Source organism: Trichechus manatus, unplaced genomic scaffold, assembly GCF_000243295.1.
Source record: "Trichechus manatus latirostris isolate Lorelei unplaced genomic scaffold, TriManLat1.0 scaffold00069, whole genome shotgun sequence".
In the NCBI taxonomy this organism is placed as follows: Eukaryota; Metazoa; Chordata; class Mammalia; order Sirenia; family Trichechidae; genus Trichechus; species Trichechus manatus.
The window spans coordinates 8,006,349-8,032,112 of NW_004444005.1; the positions used below are offsets into that span (position 1 = coordinate 8,006,349).

Genomic DNA, 25,764 nt, shown 5'->3' on the forward strand with positions numbered 1-25,764 from the left:
GGGCGTTCACGTGTGTGTGTGAATGTGGGGGCGTTCACGTGCGTGTGTGTGAATGTGGGGGCGTTCACGTGCGTGTGTGTGAATGTGGGGGCGTTCACGTGCGTGTGTGTGAATGTGCGGGCTTTCACGTGCGTGTGTGTGAATGTGGGGGCGTTCACGTGTGTGTGTGAATGTGTGTGTGCCAGTGTTGCTCTCTCTCTCTCTTTTCCTGTATGTCTCTCCATGTGTCCCTGTCCCTCTCTGACCCTCTGACCCTCTCTGTCCTCCATCTCTCTGTCCCTCCATCTCTCTCTTTTTCTGTCCCTCTGTCCCTCTCTGTCCCTCTGTCCTCCATCTCTCTCTCTATCTCTCTGTCTGTATCTCTCTCTCTGTCCTCCTGACCCCCCTCTGTCCCTCTGTCCTCCATCTCTCTCTTTCTGTCCTCTGTCTCTCTCTCTGTCCCTGACCCCTTCTGTCCTTTTGTCCCTCTCTGTCCTCCATCTCTCATCTCTCTCTCTGTCCCTCTGTCCCTCTCTGTCTTGTGTCTCCCTGCCCCGCCCTGGCCCCCACCCGGCGCCGGCTGAGTCAGTGTCTCCACGCTAAGCTCTTCCCTGCCGTTGTCATAAACAGAGCACTGGAAAAAGCCATACCAGGTCCGAACACGCCAGCACGCCCGCGCGCCCGAGGCCTTTGTTCTGACCCAGCAGAGGCCTCACACGCCACCCAACAGCCCCCACAGGCCAGCCGGGCTCCAGCTGGGCAGCGCTGCCACATCCAGCCCCCTCATTGGGGCTCGGGGTCACTGAGGCCCCGGGCAAGCAGAGCCTGGACAGGGCCACATGCCGGGGGGCAGCCTGGGCCGGAGCCGGGGGCTGCATCCCGAGTGCTGGACCCGAGCTGGGCCTGGCCTTCCATGGGCTCCCACCCACCCCTTCGGAACCCCTCCCCACAGCTCTAGGGGGTGCCTCTGGGGGACCAGGCTTCTGGCAGAGCTCTCCTTAGCAAGTTCCACCCCAGACAGCCTGTCCCGGCTTTCGGCAAATGCAGCAGCTGCCTGCCTGTGGGCCCGTGTCCCCAGAAACCCGTGCTCCCAGGGCCTCCGGCGGCTTCCAGCACCTGGACCCCATGCTGCAGTGGTTAAGTGGGCCCTGGAGCTCACCGTCAGGGTCAAACTCCAGCCCTCACCGGTCACTCAGCCCCTGAGCCTCAGTAATCGAACCAGGGGCGAGAGGCGTCATGGAAAGGCCCGGGCGAGTTATAAAAGAAATTAACCCCAAGGGCAGCGGAGGGGCTGCTCAGGGATGGGCTGGCCTCACCCCGTGGAGGCTGAGGATGGGTGCCCGCCCACCGTGGTCTGTGTCCCGACCCTTATCTACAAAGCCCTTCTGGCTCAGTGCTGAAGAGCGGAGGGCCTTCTTGCCCACTCTTCTGAGGAGAGACCCCAAGTCCTGGCCCAGCCCTGGACTCGAAAGCCTAGGCTTGCCCACGGTCACACAGCAGGACGCTCAGTGCCCTCTCCCCTCCCGGACCCGCTGCCCGCCATGGCCTGTCCTGTCTGCCGGGGCCCTGATAGAAAGGTGGAACATCCTGGATGTGTTCCAGGGGGCCCTCGGAGGGCCCTGTGGAAGGCTCCATGGTGGGGGACAGCCTGCCCTCCCGGCCGAAGGCCCCCAGCCTGTCAGCAGGGCGGGGCAGGCAAGGCCACCTCCTCAGTCACCTGGGAACCATCCCTCCCAAGTGTGAGCTGGCCCTGCGGTGGAGGGCCAGAGCGCTGGCCACCTTGAGTGACCTGGGGCTGGCAGCCTCTGGCTGCCCCACTGCAGGCTTGGGCAGCTTCACCTCCCTGAAAAGTCTTGCTGACTCTGACCTTCAAAGCCCCAATTGTCCACTTGTCTCTGGTCTCTGAAGTCCCGGCTGCCTGGACCCTGAGCCTGGGGATGTCTGTTCTTCTGTTTCCTTGGGCTGCGTGCCCGGGATGGGGGTGGGGTCTGACTGGGGGTCCTCAGCTGCTCTCGGAGGCAGACAGGACAAAGGCCTGAGGCTCCCCGTGTGGCCTCGGCCTGGGCTCACCCAGCGCATCGCCACGCGTGCCTTGGGCTGGCCGAGCATCAACAGGCGAGACGGGATGGCCTTCCTGCCACCCCCCAGGGCTCTGCTCTAAGCCTGGCTTACACTGGGCGCTCAGTGCGTGCAGGCTGAATGACTGACGGGCTGGCGGAAAGGGCTGCTCAAGGCCACTCCACCCACATCCTGCACTGCCATCCAGGAGACCCCTCACCTTTGAGGCTGCCCCCACTGAGTGGGAGGAAGGACTCCCGGACGGAGACAGATCTGGGCTCACAGCTCAGCTCTGCCCTGACCACGGCGACCTTGGGCCAGTCGCTTTCCTTCTGAGAGCAGTGCCATCCATGAGCAGACCACGTTCCACGCCTGCAATCAACAACTTTCTAGCAGCCACAGTAAAACCAAAAAACCAAACCAAACCCAATGCCGTTGAGTCGGTTCCTACTCACAGCGACCCTATAGGACAGAGCAGAACTGCCTCGTACGGTTTCCAAGGAGCGGCTGGTGGATTTGAACTGCCGACTTTTTGATTAGCAGCTGAGCTCTTAACCAGTGTGCCACCAGGGCTCCTTTTAAACGTGGAAACAAACAGGGGAGATTCACTTTAATAATCTATTTTATGTAGCTGGGATAGCTAAAATAGGATCATTTCAACCCATAATCAATATAAAAAGTACCGGTGAGAGAATCAAATCCACTATGTGTCTTACCCTTAGAGCACATCTCATTGACACTGGCCGAATACTCCCCGCCACTGGTGGCCCGTGGCCACTGTAGTGGACGGGGCAGGTCTGAGCACAGCCTCGCCGCTCCAGGGGATGGACCTCCCCTGGGCCCGGCTGGCAGAGCCCCGGGCAGGGTTCCTGACATGCAGTAGCTGCACGGGTCCTAGGAGTCACCCTCTCTGCTACAAGGCCTCGAGTCTTCACCACCTGGACACCCCAAGGTGTCCCTCTGACCCCTGACTGTCCAGGAACTGACAGGCTCTGCTGAGCCCCTGCCGCTCACGGGGGTGGGCTCAGGCTGCACCGGGCAAGACCCACCCGTGACGGCACCCCCAGTGCAAATCTGCCCCAGAGCAGGCAGGCCGGGGACAGCTGCCGGCCACCTGGGCTGCTCATGTGAGCCGGGGTCAGGGCGACCCTATGACCAGTCATGTCCGAGGACGGCACATGGGGCAGGACGCAGTGGTCCACGCAGCTTGGCGTGGCTGGGGGGTGGGGAGCACACACGGCCACCCGGTGGCTCTGGGCAGGGGCTGGAGGGGCAGCCTGCTCGGTACCTTCTGGGCCCTTGGGCTCATGGCGCTCCAGCCCTGCCCTAGAGCTCCAGCCTCAGGGTACCCCCTCCCGTTCACCCTTGACACTCCCGCAGGACTGAACTTCCCTCAGTTCCTGGAAAACACCGTCCGCTTTCAGGCCTCTCGGCCTTGGCGCATGCTGTTCCCTCCACCTGAAACCTCCTTCCCTGCTCTCACCTCCAGGCTGGCCTGCGTCATTCTGATGTCCCCTCGGGTCTCGGCTTCCACGTCACCTTCTCAGAGAAGCCCTCGCCCACAGTCCTGACTTGGTTGTGGTGCCCATTACACACCTCTGCCCTGAGGAACCCCAAGTCTCTAACAGGCTCCCCTGGAACGCCATGTCAGTGGAAGGAGGCCCAGGGCAGGCCTTGAACCCCTGGAGGGAGCAGAGCAGCTGGTGCCCGGGGGGCCTCAGGGCAAAGCCAGCACAGGATTATCATATGTAAGATCAAGTTGCTGGAGAGTAGCAAGCTCCCCATCCCTGGAGGCATACAAGCGGCAGCACTAGTCTGGAAAAGGGATTGGAACTTTGCACAGGGGATTGGTTTGCCCCTTTAAAGTTTCCATCTTAGCTCTCAAGAGTTCAGCATAGGCCAAGGTCATAGGCAAGGCCTGCAGGGGCCCATGCCACAACCCCCAGGCCAGGCCCCCTCTTGAGGCCAATCATTAATTGGCACCGCTTGAGTGACTGCTCCCGCGAGTGTCCCGGCCGCCTGCCAGCTCATGGCCTGGCTCCCATCCTGGGCCTGGGGCACCCAGAATGCTCTGATGTGGCCGGCCTCCCTGCTTGGCCACCATGGGAGCACCCAGCCTGCTGCCTCTTAGCCAAGAGCTAGGCCTTCACGCAGCAGCAGTGAGGACCAGGGAGGGTTTCAGGCAGGGCACGGAGACCCTCGGGCTGGGGGACCTGGTGGCCGGCACTGAGCTGAGCCAGGGCAGGGTGGGCCAGGAGAGGCCCAGGGGTGGCTATGACCTGGCTGTGGCACCCAAGGGCCAAGGAGGGGGTGGAAAAGTCACCCCTCCCATGGGGAACTAAGGTGAATAAGCAGAGCAGAAGGGAGGGGACTCCCAGGCAGAGAAAACGGCAGGAGCCAAGCCCGGGGTGGGGAGAAAGGGGGTCCCGTAAGGCTGACGCTCTGGTTTCCAGAAGGGACGCAGGCAAGCAGGGGTGAGGAGTGGGAGGGGGCATCAGACGGCAGGCTTAGAAGCTGACTATCCTGGGGCAATAGGGAGCCACAGGAGGTTTTGGAGGAAGGGAGTAACATGGCATGGTAACTCAGGTGGGCGGGGGGCAGAGGCCAGGAGGTGGCAGAGACACCTGCCAGGTGAGGGTCGGACAGACAGGCCCTGCAGGGGCCACAGGGACGAGTGGAGTGGTGGACAGAGGGGTGGACACGGACCTGCCGCACTCTCCATGGTGGCTGTGACGGGGATGAAATGAACACAGCCTGCACACGACGAAGCTGTGCCCCTCAGCACTGTGCCTGCCACCGGCCCAAAGCCAAACCTAGGATACCCCACTCCCCCTGCTTCCAATTCCACTGCTCCCAGCTACTCCCTGGCCCACCCCGAACACCCCAGCCTCACTGTGCACCCTGCACGCACCTGGCCCTCTGGGCCTGCCCCAGGGCCCCCAGTCTAGTGGAGAGACACACATGAAAAAGTGACCCCATAGCTACTGAATGCCAGTCGTGACCAAGTGCCTTTATCTCATCAGAGAAGTCAGGAGGGACTTCCCGGAGGAGGTGACAGTTGAGCTGAGATCTGGAGGTTGATGAGGGCTCCCTGGGAGGGGCTGAGGTCAGTGGCATTTTCCACGCAAAGGAACAGCGTGTGGGAAGGGACTGGCAGTCAGGTCGCATGGCAGAGTGTGGTGAGCGAGAGGCTCACGGTACAGTTGAGGCCGGAGCAGCCATGGGCAGGGCCTAGGGGTCTGGGAGGAGGACCATGAAGGGCATTGGACACAGGGACATGGTCAGTGTGCAGTTTGAGCAGCTCACTCAGACTGCTGCAAGGACAGACAGACAGACAGGAGAGTGTGCAGAGAGGAAACGGTCCACGGGGGGAGGTATGGCCCTCGGGGTGGGCGACGGTGGGTGAGTTTGGGACAAGGGACAGAGCTGAGAGATGCTTGGGATAACAGCAAGAGGACATGGTGGTGGTGGGATACGGGGAAGGAAAAGGAGGGGGCAGCAGGCTTCTGCTCAGACAGCTGGGCAGTCATGCCGGCGAGAAGCTGGAGCTGGGGGTGTCCAGTCTGGGGTTCCCATGGGGGTGGCCGCACTGGCCCTGGCCCCAGGGGAGAGGAGGGAGAGGAAGATGGAGCCTCCAGTCTGTGGGATCGAAGCTATGGGCAGTGACAAGACCCCAGCTGTGTGTGGGGGGGGTGCCAAGGTGTGCCGGGGAACCAGCATTCCAGAGGCCAGGGGACGAGGGGGCCGGCAGAGGGGGGGATGGTCTGACAAGGAGTGGAGGGCGCAAAGCCTGACTGGGCGGGTGGGGGAGTGAGGGAGTGGTCAGGAGCAGGGGGTGTGGACTGCTCTGCCACAAAATTTGGCTCTGACACGCTCATGGGGGGGGCGTCCTAGTAGGGCTCCCTAGAAACAGCCAGAGATAGGGGTTCAGTGCTCTCAGGAGAACGGAGAGTGAGGGATGTGGATGGGGCAGGGAGGCCAGCTCAGCAAGGCTGGTCTCGGCCTGACCCGCGGGCTCTCTGGAGCGTGAGCGGCCCACAGGGCTTCCGTCCTAGTCGGTCCCTGGTTGTGGGGCGCCCCTCCTGGGGGAGGTGTGCACCCCCCAGGGCCCTGTCCTCCAGAGGGGGCAGCCGTGAGCTCCGGGGGTGGGTGGGCCACTCAGTAATTGTGGTCTGAGCAGTGCCCATTCTGGGGGCAGGTAGCTGGCAGGCCAGTCCCCAGCACCACCCCTATGGGCTCCGGACAGTTCTGGGGGTCCTGGGTTTCCTTGGTCCTGGTGGTCCCTACCTGGGGCCTGACCCCAGGGAGGGGCTCAGAGTGGCCACTGTCTCCCCCACACCTGGGTCTCGTGGCCCCAGGACAGTCCCAGCCCCCCCCCCCTTCAAGCCTCTCTGCCTGCCCCTCTCTTGCCTTTTCTAAGAGGCGGTGCGGATTACCGGGAAGGGTCTTGGAGACCCGAATCCAGCTCCGTCGCACAAACTGTGACCACGGCAACCTCTCCAGGCCTCAGTTTCCTCAGCCGTGAAAGGGGGGTACTCACGGCTTCCTCAGAGCCAGGGCCTCGGGGGCATGAGGGGTCAGGTAGGTGAGTGAGCACCTGGCAGGAGGGCACCCCGGGATGACACCTTCTCTGCTGAGGGGAGAGGGAGGGGGTGGGCAGCCCCACCCTCCCCAGCTGGCTCAGAAGAGCCCTGCACTTGGGGGGCGGGCCCCAAGGGAGGGGGCGGTACCACCACCCTGGCTGTGCCAGGTGCCACCCACAGGCTGCTCCCTGCCCTACCTCCAGCCCCGCGCCCATGCTCCAAGCCCTACAGAGCTCGGCAGCTGCGGCTCTGCTTGGGGGCCCAGGTTCTTGGACCTTGGGAACCAGAAGGATGTGTTGTGCCCACGGGCTGGGGTCTGGGCTACCAGGCATCCCCGGTGTGCTTGGCACTGTGCCTGAGGTCCACTCTCCCCATCTGACCCTCACAATAGCCTTCAGGGTGGACACACCACGCCCCACCCTCACCTACCCAACAGCAGTGCACTGAGCGCCCACTGCATGCGGGTGCCCCAGGCTGCTGTCAAGTCAATGCCAACTCATGGCGACCCCATGTGTCCAGAGTAGAACTGCTCCACACAGCTTTCAAGGCTGTGACCTTTTGGAAGCAGATTTCCAGGCCTTACTTCCAAGGTGGCCCTGGGTAGATCTGAACCATCAACCTTTCAGTTAATAGTCCAGCACTTAATAATTTGTGCCACTTAGGGACTCCCGTGTTCACATTACAAAGGAGGAAACTGAGGCCCTACGTGGCCCCAAAGGACGTGCCAGCGGTCACACAGCTGAATTCAAACCCAGGCTAGACTCCAGTCATACTTTCTCCTTGCGGCCCCTCTCTGAGCCTCCGTCTCCGGCTCTAAAAAATGGGCCCGGGGGAGCCTCCCTCACAAAGCTGGAAAGGCAGGAAACTTGCCACCCCACCTGCCGTGTTCTATGGCCTCTATATCACCACGCCTCTGCCCACTACTGCTCACTGAATTTGAGGCTCCCCCTCCCCGAGTCCCGACTCCGCCCGCACTCAGCCTGTGGGGTCCTCAGTGCTGCCTCCACCTGGAGCTCCCTCCCACCACAAAGTCATCACAGCACTTGCGGGGCACCAGGACTGGCCTCATCCAATCCCCACAACTCGTCCTGCAAATACCAGTATCATCCCCATTTTCCCGATACAGAAACAGAGGCGGGGGTGAAGCAACATGTCCAGGGCCACGTGGCTGGTCAGAGACGCAAGCACGCCTTTAACCACGGCGCTGTACTGCTACTCATCAGTCTGCCAGGCCCACATCCGCACCAGGACCAGGACCCGGACCCCTCGTCCACTCTCAGGGCCCGGCTCCCGTCGAAACCCTGCCTCAGACCCAACGCCCAAGGCCAGGCGGGGGTGGGTTCCCCTGATCCGGGCCACCCAGGCCAGGCACGGAGAAGGCTGGGGAAGGCCGCGGCAGCAGAGGTCGGCCCTCGGAGCCTGTGCGGGCTCTCAGGGGGCCCAGCATTGGCCGCAGGAGCCCGAAAGCGCCCTTACCTACTCGGAGCTCCTGGCCGAAGACGGTCCTCTCACCCAGCGCGGAGCAGTTCCAGCGGGCAAAGCGGAACTGGTGCTGGCACTCGTTGATGCCCATCTGCGCCCCCTCCCCGACCACAATGATGGCGTCCGGCCGGCTCTGGCAGATGGCGCGCTGCCGTGGGGCCAAGCCAGGGATCTTGTTGCAGATGATGTTGGCTCCCAGGGCCACCACGGAGGACAGCGCTCTGCAGACGGGGAGAGGAGACAGGTGGTAAGACAGGGCCGGGCAGACCCCGCTGCCCCCTCCCTGCCCCCTCCCTGCCCCCCTCAGTCGTTCAGCTGGGGAGTACTCACAAACACCCACCATAGGCAGGCAAAGCGAGAACCCTGCCCTCAAGGGTTCCCCTTCTGTGCTCAACGGCATGACCCTAGCTTAAAATGGCGCTCACTCACCCACACCCCCCACCCCGCGAATCACAAGTCCCACATATCCCAAGAACCAGGTCCCTCGGAGGCGCAAACGTTTTGCGCTCAGCCACTAACCTCAGGGTTGGCGGCTCCAACCCACCCAGGCACCACGGAAGAAAAGGCCTGGTGATCTGCTTCCATAAAGATTACAGCCAAGAAAACCCCATGGAGCACAGTTCTACTGTATAACACGTGGCCTTGCCATGAGCCACTAACAACAACATCGCAAGAACTAACCAGAGAATCGTAAATCTCACAGAATACCAAATCTCATGAACCACAGGCCCCACAGAATCGTAGGTCCCACGGGGTTGCAATTTCCATGGAATCACAAGAATCACAAATCACAAGTCCCACAAAATCACAAGAATCACGAAATCGTAAGTCCTTTGGGAACATAAATCCCATGGATCATAAGCCGCACAGAACACAAGAATCACAGCCCCTCCCCAAGTCTCTGAATCAGATCCACAGACCTTTCGGGTCAGAGAACATCAGGTCTGGCACTTGACAACCATCAGCCAGGGACCGTCCGCAGCTGGCTCCCAGCCACACACCCCAACTCCGAACAACTGGGGCTTCCCTGTCCCTGTCGACTCCGGCTTCCCCGTGGCACCTGGGCCAGGCAGGCTGCTGAGCGGGGTGGCCAGACTGGAGCCCAGCCCAGGGGTGCCTTGCCCACTCCAGCCCGCATGTAACGCTGGAAGGTACTCCGCCTCTCTCAGTGTGCACAGCTGTGAAATGTGGGAGTAATTACACCTGTCCCCCAGCCCACGGCTCAGACGAGACCCGCGGGGAGAAGGGCCACACCCAGGAGGGGCGGCTAGGGGTGTTATTATTCTTCACTCACTTCTGGGTGACTGGGAGCACTCGCAGGAGGAAAGGACCCCACTGTGGATTGAACACCTGCTGTGTGCGGGGCTCCTGCTTTATTGCAACATTGTCTCCACTCCCGCAACCCTCCAGGCTCACTCTGAAAACAAAACCATTGCTGTGGAGACACTTCTGACTCACAGTGACCCCATGTGTTACAGAGTAGAACTGCTCCATAAATTTTTCTTGGCTGGCTTCTTTATGGAAGCAGGTGGCCAGGCCTTTCTTCCACAGTGTTGCTGGGTGGGTTCGAGCTGCCAAACTTTAGGTTAGTGAGAAAAAAAAAAGAACCAATGCCGTCGAGTCGATTCTGACTCATAGCGACCCTACAGGACAGAGTTGAACTGCCGCATAGGGTGTCCAAGGAGCGGCTGGTGGATTCGAACTGGCAACCCTAGCTGAGTGCTTAACCACTGTAGCAGTTGATCAAAACCACACGCGCCACCCAGGGGCCTAGGTTCACCCCACATGACAACACCTCGTGTAGAGCGAGCCTAGGTCCCTGAGTGGTGCCTGCGGTTATCAGTGTGGCTGTTTTTCAATGTGGTGGAAGTCACAGAGCATAAAGTTAACCATTTAAAGTGTACAATCAGCGGCATTTGGCACATTTACAATGTCATGCAGCTATCAACTCTATCTAGTTCCAAAACACCTCCAAAGGAGAGCCCGTGCCCACTAGCCGTCACTCCCCATTCTTGCCGCAGCCTCACTCCTGGCCCCTGGAAACCAGTCATCTGCTTTCCGTCTCTATGGATTTAGCTATTCCAGATATTCCAATCAGTGGAAAGCTATAATGGGTGGCCCCCGGCGACTGGCTTTTTTCACTGAGCGTCATGTTTTCAGGGGTCATCCACGTAGTGTGTATCAGGCCTTCATTCCTTTTTGCGGCTGAGTAATATTCCACCGTATGACCCTCCTGCATTTTATTTCTCCGTTCATCTGTTGATAGGTACTGGCGTTTTTCCACTTGCTGGCTATTGTGAATAATGTGGCAAGGAACCTTTGTCTACAAGCGTTTGTTCGAGCAGGAGTTTTCAGTTCTCTTGGCTGGATACCCGGGAGTGGAGTTGCGGGGTCCTGTGGTCACTCTGTCTGTTACTGCGGAACTCTGGACTGTTTGCAGTGAGGCTACGTCAGCTGTTTGATCTCAAGCACCCAGAGGAAGGGGACAGAGAGCTGGAAGGAGGGGAGACCCATGGCAGCATCTGGCTTTAAAGTAACAGACCTCACTGTTGAGTGAGGAGTGGGATGTGGCAGTGGAGGAGACAGCCAGGGGCTCCCCAAAACTGATGCCCTGGCCCCGGCCCCGGATGCAGCCGCCCCGTCGCTGAGAGAACAGTCGGTGTTTTTCCAGGCGGCCAGCGCCCCAGCCAGCTGGGAAAATCCCCGTGTGGCCCGAGCCCACAGCACGGGCTGCTGCCCGACACCCAACCCCGGGCCCGCCCACCCACCACCCTCCCACGCCCGCTAATCTGCCGGACCCCTGGGTCTCCCAGGGGCACAAAGGGCCGCACCCCCTCCAGTCTGGCCTGGAGGAAGGGCATCTGGGCGGGTGAGGCTGGGAGCGGGCTGGAATCTGGGGAATTCAGTCCAAAGTAACTGTAGATCCTTGGAAAACCGGCCTGGGGAACTGAGATGGATGGGAAACCTGTTGCGCATCGGGCCCCAGGCGCAGCCGGAGCCTCCAGACCCACGGGGAGCACAGCGCACCTCCCAAGTCTCCTGGCGATCACACAGCCCGCTGGGGGGCAGGACCTGGACAAACAGGGCCTTACTGGAGGGACCCCAGGGGAGCTTATGATGAATGCCAGGGGCAGAGACCGATCATAGCAACAGCCACCCCAGGCAGGCAGCACCCTCTGCTCAGACGGCACAGCTAGCACCCAGCTCTGACCACCCCGTTCCCCTGCTCAACGGCCTCGGCAGTTAATTTCCTTTCCTGGAGCTGGAGGCCTGTAGGGGACTGGCCTTTGGCGACCCCCAGTGTCTCCTCCATTTCCCACCTTTCCAGCGTTTGCTTGCGTGTCTCTCTGTCCTGCCTCCCTTTCTCTGGCAAACTCTACTTCCCCTTCTAGGCCCAGGTGGAAGCCCCACTGTGCTCAGACCCCAGCAGCTCAGGCCTGGCACTGAGGAGGTGCGCAGTAGGTGCTTGTCTCAAGGACTGGACTCATCCTGCCGTGTTTTAACTGCTGCTCCAGGCCCAGCCTCCCAGCAGGCGGCTGGCGCTCCAGGGAGCCTCAGGTCTGAGCTGAACTGGGGCCTCCAGGGCCAGCCCGGCGCAACTGCCCCGGCAGCGTTCATGGATTGGATGAGTGAATGAACAAACGAGTAAATACTCAAGAATTACAAGTCAACAGTGGAAAGACAAACAACCCAATTAAAAAATGGGCAAAGGACTTGAATAGACATTTCTCCAAAGAAGGCATGCAAATGGCCAACAGGCGCATGAAAAAATGCTCGACGTCATTAGTGATTAGGGAGATACAAATCCAAACCACAATGAGGCACCACTTCACACCCATAGGATGGCTATTATCCAAAAAAAAGGGAAAAAACAAGTGTTGGCGAGGACGTGGAGAAACGAACCCTCACCCACTGCTGGTAGGAATGTAAAATGATGCAGCTGCTGTGGAACACAGCTTGGTGGTTCTCCCTAAAAGTTAAACATAGAATTATCACATGACCCGGCAATCCCACTCCTAGGTATATATCCGAAAAAACTGAAAACACATGTTCTACCAAAAACCTGTACACCAATGTTCGTGGCTGCATTACGCAAAATGGCCAGAAGGTAGAAAAATAACCCAAGTGTCCATCAATAGATGCCTGGATAAACGAAATGGGGTCCATCCACACAATGGAGTATTACTCAGCCATAAAAAGAAATGAAGCGCTGCTACATGCTCCAACCTTGAAAACAGCATGCTAAGTGAGAGAGGGAAGTCACAAAACCCCATATATTGGAGGATTCCATTGATATCGACCGTCCAGAATAGGTGAATCCATAGAGACAGGAAGTAGATTAGTGGTTGCCATGGGCTGGGGGGGCGGGGGAACAGGGAGTGGTTGCTAATGGGTATGGGGATTCCATCTGGGGTGATGGAAAACTCTGGAACTAGATATTGGTGGTTATTGCACAACATTGTCAACGTACTAAATGCCACTTGGAGTTGGGTGAAGCGATACATCGTATGTAAAAAGAAATCATGACTTCTAAACTTCAGAAGGTTGGGTGGATGCAGGTGGAAGGTGGCGAGATGGGCCTTTGCCCAGCAATACCCTGCTTTTACTTTGTTTATATGACTAACTGGGGTGGTGGGGCTGAGGGAGTTAGGGGGACTAGAGCCCCCAGCCACCCCTGGCACCGCCAGTGTGTAAATTAATCCCTCAGGGAATAGTCACGCTGTGTTTTGTGCCAGGAGCCTACATAATCAGATATGGCTGATCATTTAGAAATAATTTCAAAATTATCTCCCCTTCGCAGGTGGGTTTTTCCCAATAATGATACCGCTGCTCCCATCTGGGTGCCGGCTTGGGCTCCACGGGCCCCGGCGTGCCCCACTTCCACCTCACCTTGCAAGGTAAGCTTTGCTGTACCCACTTCACAGGTGCAGACTCTGGAGCTCAGAGAGGCGAAGGAACCCGCCCGGGGCCACACAGTCAGCTTGGGGTGGGGAGGGCTTGGCTTGCCTGGAGACGGGGACTGTGCCCACTTCCTGTTCTCAACACAGCTTAAGTCCTCTCCTTGTTTAAAACCCTTCCAGTCGGTGTTCATTCTTTCCAGGTTTACGGACAGCTTGTGCTGTTGGCAGATGTTGGCGTCCAAGGTCCGGTGAGGTTCACCCTGGACGGCCCCAGCTCGTCCCTCCTACCCTCCACACGATGTCCCCTCTCTGCCCACTTGCTCGGAGCAGGCCTGGCCCTTCCAGCCCCCAGGCCTTGCCCCCTGCTGCTCCTTCCACCTAGAGGGGACAAATTTGCGGCTCTGGGTGATGGGAATTGGCCTCATTAGGAAACTGTTGGAGTGGGAATGGGGTGAAAACATGTAACAACTAAATATCAGCGCTTTGGAGGAGGCGAGTGGGCGCGAGGAACATTCTGGGATAAATGGTAGTTTGGGGGTGAATGCATGCTACGGGCACCCTCGGCAAGCCGCCCGCAGGGTGAGCCTGGCTCTCACCCAAAGTGGGGAAACCCTCTGTGGCCGGCTGCCCTCCCTCTGCTGCCCGCCAGGGTCCCGGGAGAGGCCAGCCAGGGAGGCTGAGTGAACTGTGAGCACAGAGACTGGACAGGGGTGTTGGCATCTCAGTTGCTGACATTTTCCACAGAAAATTCTGCCCCAGGCTCACCCCCTGCCCTATTCAGGGGCCTCGGGACACAGGCAAGAGGCCAGGAGGAGTGGGCAAAGCTAAAGATCTGGAAACTTCCCTAGCCCTGGCTGGATGAGGGGAGGGTGCCCTGCAGACAAGCTCCCCTCATCGCGGGGACTCAGACCAGAGGGCGATGAGGCCAGCAGGGGGCCTGGAGGGCCCGCTCTTCCTGCGTGTGTCCTGGCACTGGGTTCGACCCAGACGCTGTGTGAGGAGGGGGCTGCCACCGGTGCTAGGAAGAACTTTCTACCTGCTGTGCAGCCCCATGGGAACAAGGCTGCCTCCAGGGACGAGGGTTCCAATGGGGTGGGGAGGAGGGGCTGGGGTAGCCACTGCCAGGTGACAGATGGGAGCAGAGGTGTCCGAGGCCCACACCTTTGCCGCGGCATTGGCCAGGTGCCAGGTTACCCGCCTGGCAGCCCGGTGGGGGCGGTGGTTAACAGCGTGGGTGCTGGTGCAAGAGAGCCTGGCTGGAACCCTGGCTCTGCCTCTTCCTGGCTGTGTGACCTCAGGGGTGTTTCTTAACCTCTCTGGGCCTCAGTTTCCTCCCCTGTTAAATGGGAGTGATAGCAGCCCTACTACCTCACAGCTGTTGGGAGGAGGCCATGGTGGAGGGCCCCAGGCGCCTCACGGCCGGCTGTGGTGAGTGGTAATCAAAGCTGACGGTTATTAACCCTCGAGGCCTGAGACTTGGGGTCCCACTGTTGTTGGGTGTTGGCAAGTCAGTTTTGACTCACAGCAACCCTATGTGACAGAGTGGAACTGCCCCATAGCATTTTCAAGGCTGTAATCTTTCCAGGAGCAGACTGCCAGGTCTTTCCTCCTGCAGAGCTGCTGGTGGCTTCAAACTGCTGACCCTTTGGTTAGCAGCTGAGTGCTTGACCACTGCCCCACCAGGGCTCCTTGGGGGACCCACTGCTGACCCTCCTTCATTTGACACACAAGGTCACTGAGCCGCCGAATCCAGCCCACAGCCGGTCCCTGACCTCCTAGAATCACTGTCCATCAAGGGCCACACTTAATCAGGCAGTTCTGGGGCACATCAGCCCCTGCGTCTGCCACCCATGGCTTCATCCACTAATCAGACCCAGCAATCTCACCCCAGGGTCTGTACATCCGAGACAAATGGGCACTTCTGTCCACCGGAGGACACACACGCATGTACGCAGCAGTGTTCCTCATGACAGCCACAAACTGGAGCAACAGCCCAGGTAACCATCGACAGGAGGACAGGTGAGTACATTGTGGGAACTCAGACAATGGAATAGTACACAGCAAGGGAAAGGAGCAAGCTACTTACATACACCAACTTGGATGAATGTGAGCAAGAGAAGCCAGGCAAGAATCAACATGCAGCCTGTTCCAGTGCAAGACGTTCCAGAACAAGCACAGCTCATCTTCGACACAGAGGTCAGCACAGGGATCCCCTCGTGCAGGAGGTACTGGCTGCAGGTAGGTGGGCACGAGCGAGCCTGTCAGGTGCCGGGGAGTTCTATATCTTGAGCCAGGTGGAGGTTACACAGGTGCACACGTATGTAAAAATGCATCAAGCTGTACACTCAAGAATTCCACACTGGACTCCACGTAAATGACCTCCGCAAAAAAGTAAAATACAAGACTGTGGGCCTTGAGCATTGTGCTCTTTTAAGATCTATCTATATGGGATCAAACCGACAAGAGCAACCAGAAAGATTAGATCGGAAGCTTAAGGGGCAGTGAGTTTATGTTAATGGGGGAGGAACAACTCAGAAACGGAGGATGAGAATGGTTGTACAACTCAAAGAATGTCATCAACGTCACTGAATCGTCCATGTAGAAACTGCTGAACTGGTGTACATTCTGCTGTGTATATTCTCAATAACCACAATAAAAATAAAACACAATTTTTAAAAAGTAAAATATTAAAATACAAAAGCTTACAGAAAATAGGGGGGCAGAATAAGGCAAGAATGAAAACTCCAAGTGTTCTTACAATAATTAAAATAAAATGAAGAAAGCCCACGTGACAAACCAAACATCAGCATTGACAAGAGCTCCCGTGGGCCTCCCCTGTGTGTGCCCGGCCTGGGCCCATGCTCACCCCTCCCAGCAAGCGCTCCAGAGGGTCACTGCAGGCTGGGCCGACCACCTCTCAAATCCAGAGCCTCAGAGGCCCTGTGAGCAAAAGGCAACCCTGCCTGGATCCTCTGAGGGGCTGCCCGCCGGCCCACCCTCCACTCTGGACTGCTGTCCATCAGCCAGCCTGTCCCATCAGGCCTCTGTGAACACTAAAAGAGCAGAACAGCTGCTTCGGTGGCTCCTGGGGCAGTGTGCAGGGTGAGGGCAGGAGACACTGGGTGCTGTCCGTCTGCCCAGAGGAGCTGCACCCACCGCTGGGCCAGGCCTGGTGGGTAGCCTCCTCCCATTGCCGCCCTGAGGTTACTTTGTTCAGAAGGGAACCCCTCCAAAGCCTGTCCCAGCCACCAGGAGAAACTCCCTGTCGGCTCTTGCTCTGGGGAGTTGGCCCTGCTGTCCTCACACTGGGTGCTGGATTCTAGCTAAGGGGTTCCCTCGACAAGCCTATTTCAAAGCCCAGGGGGCAGGTGTTATTATTATGACTATATTATTATTATTCCTATTCTCCAGAACTTGGAAAAGGAATTGGAAGCCCAAAGAGATTCCACCTCCTGCCCAAGTAGCTCAGGAGGCTGGGATGGGGACAGGGCTGGGTGCACCCTTCTTAACGCAGCCAGCCATGCCTCATCCACCAACCTGCCCCATGAGAGGTCCCGTCCCTGACTCTCAATGTCAGCAGGGGTGGGGAGTGGTCACCTGTGCCCCTGGATAACACCCTCCCTGGGAGCAGGAGGCTGAATTCAGGGCCGTATTGGGCTGGGGTAGGCCCAGGGGTTTCTGAGGAAGAGGCCTCTAACCTGCTCCAAGCTGGGAGGGATTTCCCAGGTCAGAGGCTGAGGTGTGGACCCTGCCAAACAGGCTTCCCTGGCCCCAGCCCCCATCACTGACTCCAGGATGGCAGGGACCCTATCTCATTTCCCACTGTGCCCTGCGCCTGGTACAGGGCTGGCATGGGCCGCCCCCTACTGTCATTGTTGAAGGGATGGAGGGATGGATGGATGAAGGGAGGGAGGGAAGGAGGAAGGGAGGGGTGGATGGATAGATGGATGGATGGAGGGGTGGATGAATGGATGAGTGGATGGATGGATGAGTGGATAGATGGATGGAGTGGATGGATGGATGAGTGGATAGATGGATGATGGATGATGGATGGATGGATGAGTGGATAGATGGATGATAGATGATGGATGGATGGAGGAGTGGATAGATGGATGGTAGATGGATGGATGAGTGGGTGGATGGATGGAGTGGATGGATGGATGAGTAGATAGATGGATGATGGATGATGGATGGATGGATGAGTGGATAGATGGATGATGGATGGATGGATGAGTGGATGGATGGATGATGGATGATGGATGGACGGATGAGTGGATAGATAGATGGTAGATGGATGGATGAGTGGATGGATGGATGGAGTGGATGGATGGATGAGTGGCTAGATGGATGATGGATGATGGATGGACGGATGAGTGGATAGATGGATGGTAGATGGATGGATGAGTGGATGGATGGATGAAGTGGATGGATGGATGAGTGGATAGACGGATGATGGATGATGGATGGATGAATGAGTGGATACAAGGATGATGGATGGATGAGTGGATGGATGGATGGTAGATGGATGCATGGATGGATAGATGAATGGATGACTGGATGGATGGATGAGTTGGATGCATGGAGACAACTCAGACATGATCTGCTTGGGGAAGAGTCTCTTCAAGGGATAGTGACATCTGCAGAGAGGCAGCTGGAGACGTCCCCATGTGGGCCTGTGGGCAGGGGGTGGGGGCTTGTCCTGGCACCCTCCGTTCTCACTCAGATCAATAAAGATACCTTTATCTACAATTGGAGCCCTAGTGGTGCAGTGGTTAAGAGCTCAGCTGCTAACCAAAATGTCAGCAGTTCGAATCCACCAGCCATGACTTGGCAACCCTATGGGGCAGTTCTACTCTGTCCTATAGGGTTGCTATAGGGTCGCTATGAGTCGGAATTGACTTGACGCCAACAAGTTTTTTTTTTTTACCCACAATTGACATAAGGTTGAGAAAATGCTGGCTGTCCATACCAAGGCTTAGGGCTCAAGCATGTGTTTCGGGGGTGCTGGGGTGATGGCAGCAATGGGGTGTAGCCCTTGAGGCACCCCTCGACAGGGCATTGCTACCATCCCAGGGGAGGACATCTGTTTAAAAAGCAGAAAGGAAAGGTGTCATCACTGACCCTGCACAACAGTGACAGAACCATCTCACAGACCCAGAGGATCCAGGTACCTCCCCTCAGCAGCCCGACTCCCCAAACCACAAACTCCCCAACGACTGACCCCACAAACCACAGCCCAGGGTAGGAAGGGCCCACAATGGCAGTGCCGCCCTCCAGGCCAGCTCTCCCCACCTCTGCGCCCCTCTCTGGACCTGAGCACCGAGGACAGCCCACCCCCACTCCCAGGTTCCTGGGCTGGAGCAGCATCCTCCTTCCGAGGGAACGGCAGAGCTCCACGTGGTGAGAACCTTCTGGAACTGGACCTCATGAAAGAGCTCACCTGGGCCTTGACATCCCACACCCCTTTTCCTGGAGCCAGGATCTGGCAGGGGGGACACTGGGGACACCCGCCTTTCCCCACCTCCACGGAGGCAGGAGCACACTCTGACCCAGGCAGCACGCCTCACCTGGGAAAGCCCAGGGTGATGAGAAGGGGCTTCCCCTTGGGCTGCCCACCCCCACCTTGACCCCGAAGGCCCAGCCTCAGGGCCCCGGGCTTCTCCTGGATGGGGCCTGGGCTACCCCTCAGGCCACACACATGAATTGCCTGCCCAGGCTGCCCCTCCACACCCCACAAACCACCAAGCACCATGTCATTCCGGCTCCTCTCCCCACATCGCCCTGCGTCTCCCCCGACACCCCCTCCTCCTGAACCTCCTGAGCGTCGTCAAGGTCTGCTGCAAAGACCCCCACCGGCCCCCTGGGAGCCCTGGGACTGTACTTGACCCCCTCAGGCTTTTCCTAAAGCCATTTGGGACAGTGTCTGCCCGCCCCCACGCGTTGCGGATGCCCCCGGGCGGGGAGCCCCAACTTTGCCCAACACTTAGCAAGGCCCTAAACAGGCTGGGGTAGCCTTGGACGTGAGTCCCCCACCCAGCTGGGGAGCATGAGCACGCCCCAACCCCAGCTCCAGGGACACTCCAGCACCCCAGGAGCTGGGGACAGACTGGCCGAGCCTGGGCCAGACCCCCCAGCCTCCGTCCTGGCCCCTAGGCTGGCTCTGGCCCTGCTGCCAGCTGCCCACGCTCCTGGCCCTGGGCGTTCTGTAATTCTTCCCTCTCGGGCATCTTCCAGCAAAATATTTGAAGAATGTTCTAATTATCTTCGATCGGCCAGGGAGGCGGGCCTGGGTCCACTCGTCCAGGAAGTAACTCGGCAAATAGCCCGGAGGGCAGTGCCTAGCCCCCACGCCCACCCCAGCACCAGGGCCGCCAGCCGCTCCCGCAGGTGGGCAGGGGTTGTACCCGGAACTTTCCAGCCACAGGTGGGCCGGAGGAGGCTTTTCTCTGGCTCTGGAGCTGAGCGGGGCCCCCCCGAGGGGCACAGTGGGGGGCAGGGGCTAGTGATGGCCTCAGTCTTCCCGCCTGTCAAATGGGGAGAATATCTTCCAGCCCTGGGGTCACTCAGCAGACACCCCTGCCCTGAGTCACCATGGCTGTGGATAACCCAACCCCCCCTCCAGGGGACAGAGCTAACTGTCGCCCTGTCCCACAATGCCAGCTGCCCCCCATTAGCCACTGCTCTGGGCTCAGAGACAGCCCAAGAGGACATGTCACACTGCCAGAGCTTGGTGCCCAGCAGGGTCCCGCGGCCCCGTTGGTGGAACAGAAGGGGATGAAATGGAGCAGAAAGGGTCAGAACTGGACGCAGTCAGTGCGAAGGCGAGGGTGGCTCAGATCGCCAGTCCTCCCCTGGCCCCCCAAACCCCACCTATCGCCTCTCTGCTGGGCTCTGGGCCCAGGCCGGTGGGCAGCACCCGGCCTGTCCCCAGACCTCGGCAAGCCACTGTTGCGAGCCTCAGTTTTCTCGTCTGAACATAGGGCACAGTCTGCCCCATCCCTCTGCTCCCCTGGGCGGGAAGAACCTGGGCCCAGGTGGGGCCCTGGCAGGCGGGCAGTGAGCAGAGGGAGGCCACCATAGCCCCCCCGGTCATCTTATCCACGTCCTCACCTGCCCAGACACAGGCCTAAAACACCGCCCGCCTGAGCAGTGCACTCTGTGTGCTGCCCCATCTCACCCCATCCCCACAGCGCTCTTCTGGGGAGTCCTGCCAGCCCCACTTTACAGATGAGGAAACTGAGGCTGAAGAGCTATCCCTGGCCGCACGGCCCCCAGCCCGACCAGGAGACCCAGAAGGGACCTGCGGGGCAGGAGGGAGGTGGGTGTCCCAGGCAGAGGTTCAGAGAGAACAGAGGCCTGGAGGCAGCAAAGGGCTTGGAAGAGCAGGTAGCGGACACCCAGGGCCCAGCTCAGTCCCCTCCTCGTCCCCTCGTCCCCTCCCTGCCTGCCCCAGGCCTCAGTTTCCCATCTGCATAGTGAAGGAAGCCACAGGTGCTGTGTTCGAGTTCTGCCTGGCTGCTGACTCTCACTGGCCTCCCTGAGCCTCAGTTTCCCCATCTGTCCCCATCTGTCCACGTGTGGGGTCTCTGCAGGCCGGGGGCGGGGGCAGGGGCAGCCCTCCACCAGGCGTCCTTTGCTGTGATCTTTCCAGCTCGCTGCTCGGCGCACCCGACTGCCTGCGATGTTCCCGGGGAAGAGAGCGGATCGTCCCTCCCGCCCTCTCCACATAGCTGGCATTCCTGCCTGGCATCCTGGGACCCCGGCCTGGAGAGAAAGCAGGCGGTGGGCTAGGAGCCCTTGGCAGGGCTGAGGCTGCTGGAGGTGGGCAAGCACAGCCAGGGGCCCTGCCCACCCCCACTGGCACAGGGCGCCCAGGGCTGAGGGGACTCCAGGGGCCAGAGGGTCCATCGATCCCCCACATCTGTGAAATCAGAACCTCACCCAGTCATTGTGACCCCAAAACCTCAGGACACTGACCTCTGACCCCAGAAAACATCCAGGGCTCTGCTGGGCATTCAGGGCCTGGTGTGGCATCAGCCACACAGGACCAGCACTTCCTCCTCCAGAGGCCCCTTCCCCTACAGCAGCCAGGCAGGACTCCAGGCCCAGCACAGTGCCTCCTCCTCCAGGACGCCTACCCTGGTCTCTCCTCTGTCCTCCCCTTCTCTCCCTCCTCCTGGAGTGGGCCCATCTGTGCCAGACTCTGAGGCAGCTGGGGACCAAGATTCAGCAGTGCCATCCTGTCCAGGCCAGGACCACACTGAGAATACCCTCTGCCATGCCCTGGACCTCCCCCAGGCTGCCATGGGCACTGTGGTGGGGGCCAAGGCCGTATCCCCCACAACGCTTCAACCTTCATCTTCACTTCCCACAGGGACCCTGACACCAAGAACAGGGATGGGACCTCTGGCCTTGGCCAACACCCCAGATCTATGCGACACGGGGGCGACCAGCAGGCCTTGGTGGGAGGCTGGCTTGGCAGGTTGCCAACCTGAAACCTCAGGACAGACAGACAGACAGACGGAGGGGCGGGCAGAACAGGTGGGCGGAAACCTAGCGGGTCCCACTGGCCCTCGGCCAGGCTGGGAGTCTGGGTGCCTGGTAGCTGGGCAGCGCCTCAGGACGGGGTCAAGAAGTGGTTTGTGGGCTGTGGACAGCAAGCCCACCACCTCTATGCAGACTACAGCAGCACATGCTTGGCCCCATCCGGGCTCTCCCAGCCAGCAGCCCTGCTCTGCGTTCCCGCAAAGCCTGAGCCCCCCTCTGGGCCGGCATCCCCCTCGGCCCCCTCTGGGTCCCCTCTGGGCATAGCTCCCCCACCTCCCACCTTGCCTTTTTTTTTGTTTTTGTGGTGAAAATATACACGCTAATTCCACAATTCATGTGCAATTCAGTGACACTGATCACATTCTTGCTGACGTACCACCATTCTGGCTGTCCTACTCCGGATCTTTCCACCACCATTAACACACACTCATGCCCCCTAAGCACAAACGGCCCCTTACCCCACCCTCCCTCCCCTGGCGACCTCTAAGAATCTTTGGTTTCTATATATTTGCTTATTTCACATGCATGAGATCCGACAGTAACTGTCCTTTTGCGACTGACTTCGCTCAGCATGTTTCCGAGGTTCTCTCACGGGGTGGCACACATCAGGACGTCATTTCCCTTTAGGGTGAATGATCTCCCACCTGACTTTTTAAGCAGCCCACTGCCCCAGACTGCTTCCTCTGCGAACTCCTGGGTCCCACAGCTTTCCAGACTCTGTGGCCACCTGCCTTGCTTGGATGCCTCATGGGATGGGGCGCTCACTCCCCCAGGGCAGCCCACTCCATCCCTAGGCCCTGGCTGTGACGATCACCATGATTGGGGAAAGCCCCCCGCCAATGCCTTCAGAACTTCTCCCCCGAGGCTCAGAGGGCCCAAATCATCCCTACTTTGCTTCCGCCACCCCAGCTGGGGCTCACCCCACAGGTGAGGCTGGGGGAGGCACAGCATCTGGGCCCCGGCCACCACTGGCCACCTGGCAGTGAGCTGTGGTCAGAGTCAAGCAGGGCTGGGCTTCCCACCACTGTGGGCCTTGCCTAGGCTTTCCTCCCTCTGCTGGTCGCCCCCTCCCTTTCTTCCCCTGCTTTCTGCCCCCCTTCTCCCCGTCTCCACCTCATCCTCCCCTGCAAGAGTCTCCACCTCGGAGGCAGAGAGGGAGACCAGGGTCACTTCTGAGGTCACGGTCAGACCTGAGTGCAAATCCGCATCCTCCCCCTGTACTTGCTGTCTTTGGGAGGGGCTCAGAAACAAGATCTGTGATGGGTGCTGCCTGGGACAACCCCAGCCTCCCCCCCAACTCCCCCCATGCCCACTCCTCAGGACGGAGACTAGATAATGAGGAAGACTTCCCTGCAGATGGAGCCTTGCGCCTCTCACCCTGCCTCACTCACTGGAAGGGAAATCAAGGCGCAAGGGGCCGAGGTGTCCACGCCCACCACCCCAAAAGCTGCAGCCAAGCCCTGCCCATCACATGGCTGGCCCACCGGCGAGAGGTCCACCTGGCACTCCGAAGCCTCCTCTCTGAGTGCCAACCCGCTGCATCCAAGGGCCTGTCCCCTGGGGCCCTAGCCCTGAGGGTGGGCTCAGGGCATCTGTTCCCTCCAGGCTACTTCAGATGTGGCAATGACAGGGCTGAGCTGCTTCCTCCTACAGCAGCCCACCACAGGCCGCCTGTGTCCCCTCAGCCCTGCTTCCCCAGCCTGAGGCTCAGGAAGGCTACCCAGGGAGCCCAGGTGTCCCCAGTGCTGTGCTCCACCCCCTGAGCAGGGCCACCAATGGGGTGACAATACCCTGGGACATGGTAGGATGGAGCCAGCTCTTCAGACCACAGTTGCAGGCACCCAGGGCAGGGGTACAGGGCGGGGGTACCCCGTGGTACAGAGGGGCCCGCCAGGCGTGACGGGAAGATGGAGCCCGCAGGGTGATCGGGTGGCTCCTTCGGGAGGGGCATGTCGGTGGCACCTGGAAATTCCCGGAGCTCCCCGCCAGCAGTGAAGTCACCTGGGAAGACCTGAGTCAGGGGAGCCTGGAAGTCACCCAGCCCCCAGCCACCCCCATCACTTCCTCGCCTGCACCGATGGGGCCAGCACACCTGGGGCCCAGGGACCTCGGCCACCACCGGGCAAGGGGCCCAGGCCAGGTCTGTGGGCCTCGCCGGGCTCGGGCACACATGCGGCCACCCAATCCCCCAACCACCTGGCATGGATGGCCTGCCCCCTCCTACTGTGATGAGCGCTCGCCTGGCTCATGAAGCTCACGTTTGAGGGTAACCCCCCCACACCTGCACCCCATCAGGTGGCCAGGCCCGCAGATTCAGCTTCCCGAAACTGTCCCCACCTCAGCCCCAGCCACACGTGGCTCCGCTGCAGGACCAGCCCCCTTCCATCTCCTTGCCTCCACCCTGCACCCACAGGTCTCTTCCCGAATGAAGCCTCAGGATGAAGCCTCACATCCTTGCCCTGCTCAAACCTCCCCTGGCTCCCCCGGCCCAGGGCCCTGCACCTTCCAGCCTCCCTGCCCACTGCCCAACCCACCACCACTGCCTGTCCCCCAGGTCCCCAGGTCCTTGTCACACCTCCAGGCCTCTGCCCACGTGGTCCCTCCACCGGGAACACCTTCTCCTTCTCTCGAGTTCATTACTTGGTGATCAGAGCCCACCTCCCCCCGGGGCGGCCTGCCCTGATCTACCCTCTCTGTGCGTGCACAGGGCTTCCTGGAAACAAATGATGGATGAAGGCGGGGCGGGGGGGCCTGCCTGCTGCTGGGACCCTGCTCCCGGGGGCTCTTCCTCCCAGTTACATCATCACACACGTGCACACTAGTGTGCAAACACACACATGCACGCACACGTGCACGGCCAGACTCATTCCCTGGCCCAGGAGCTGCGTGAACGCGTGTGAACAGCAAGCTCCAAGGGTGAGGAGGGCTGGCAACGGGGGGACGAGGGGAGAGCAGGGTCCTGGGACAGCACCTAGGCCACGGTGGGGAAACAGAGGCCCAGAGAAGGGATGGGAAGCCCTCAAGGTTGCCACAGTCCGGCTGAGCCGGGGTCAGGCCCTGGGCTCCCTTGCGCCCTGCTGACCCAACAGAGACTACGAGCCAGCCAGCCTGAGGCCGCCTTCTCTCCCTACTCCCTGGCCTCAGAGTCCCTGGGGTCCGGGCCCGTGGTGGGAGGGGCCCGGGAACAGGAGTCTGTGAGCCTCTCAGCTCCTCCCCACTACCAGGAAAGCTGCCCCCAGCCCCACATCTAAACATGGAGGCAGCCCCCGAGACCCCGAGAAGGTCCGCCTGGGGTCTCAGGACTCGCGGTCAGCCACACTTCTAACCAGCCGGAGCAGCTGGTTTCCTGGCTCGTGGGAGATCACTGTTGCTATTAGCTGCCGCTGAGTTGCCCCAACTCATGGTGAGGCCGTACACATGGCTGGAAACGCTGCCCGGGCCTGCACCATCCCCATGATAGGCTGCAGATCAGACTGCTGTGATCCATAGAGTTTTCACTGGCCGATTTTCAGAAGTAGATCGCCAGCCCTTTCTTCCTAGTCTGTCTTAGTCTGGAAGCTCCACTGAAACCCGTTCAGCATCACAGCCTCCACTGGCAGACAGGTGGCGGCTGCACATGAGGTGCACCCAGAAGGTGAGAATTCTCCCACTGAACCCCACTGTGGTGGGGTCAGGCACAGATCAGAAGAGCTGGGGGTTTGCCTGACGCTGGAAAACGGCATTGGCCAGAAGAGGGGCCAGCACGGGCCTCAGAGCCGGAGCCGGTTCAGATGTGGGCTCAGCCACCGCCACTGTGGTGCAGACAACTTCAGCGTTCTGCCCGTCACACGGCCTCCCTCCACGCTTGCCACGGACAGCAGCCGTTCGTCAGCACCCCCTGACAGCCAGGGAGGAGAGAGACTCAAGCGCAGGCCAGGATGGCGTGCACACATCAGCCCCGGGAGAGAAAGCCCTTGCAGAGGATGAGCTGAGCCCTCCGGAGCGGGGATGTCAAGCTCTGCGTTCTCACAGGGGCGTCCAGGGCGGGTAGTATATTCTGGAGAAATTCCTATTCAAAGGGGTTTTCCATTTGTGTTAACACTTAGGGTAGTGTGGGTCCTGGACCCCTCCCCGGCTGGTGCGGGCAGAAGGGTGAGCTGAGACGCCACAGTCCTGGTCCCAGCCTCCTCCCAGCCCTGCCCAGGCCTGGCCCACTGCAGCGCTAGCTGGGTAGA

At 59.8% G+C, this 25,764-nt stretch overlaps 1 protein-coding gene across 1 annotated transcript in view; it reads right to left on the minus strand.

Annotated features, from left to right (window-relative positions):
* WNT7B (Wnt family member 7B) overlaps positions 1-25,764 on the minus strand; it is a 49,647-nt gene that overhangs the window by 18,182 nt on the left and 5,701 nt on the right. The window contains exon 2 of the mRNA XM_004380012.1: positions 8,097-8,323. Coding sequence (XP_004380069.1) covers positions 8,097-8,323 — 227 coding nt within the window. The remainder of the gene's footprint in view (positions 1-8,096; positions 8,324-25,764) is intronic.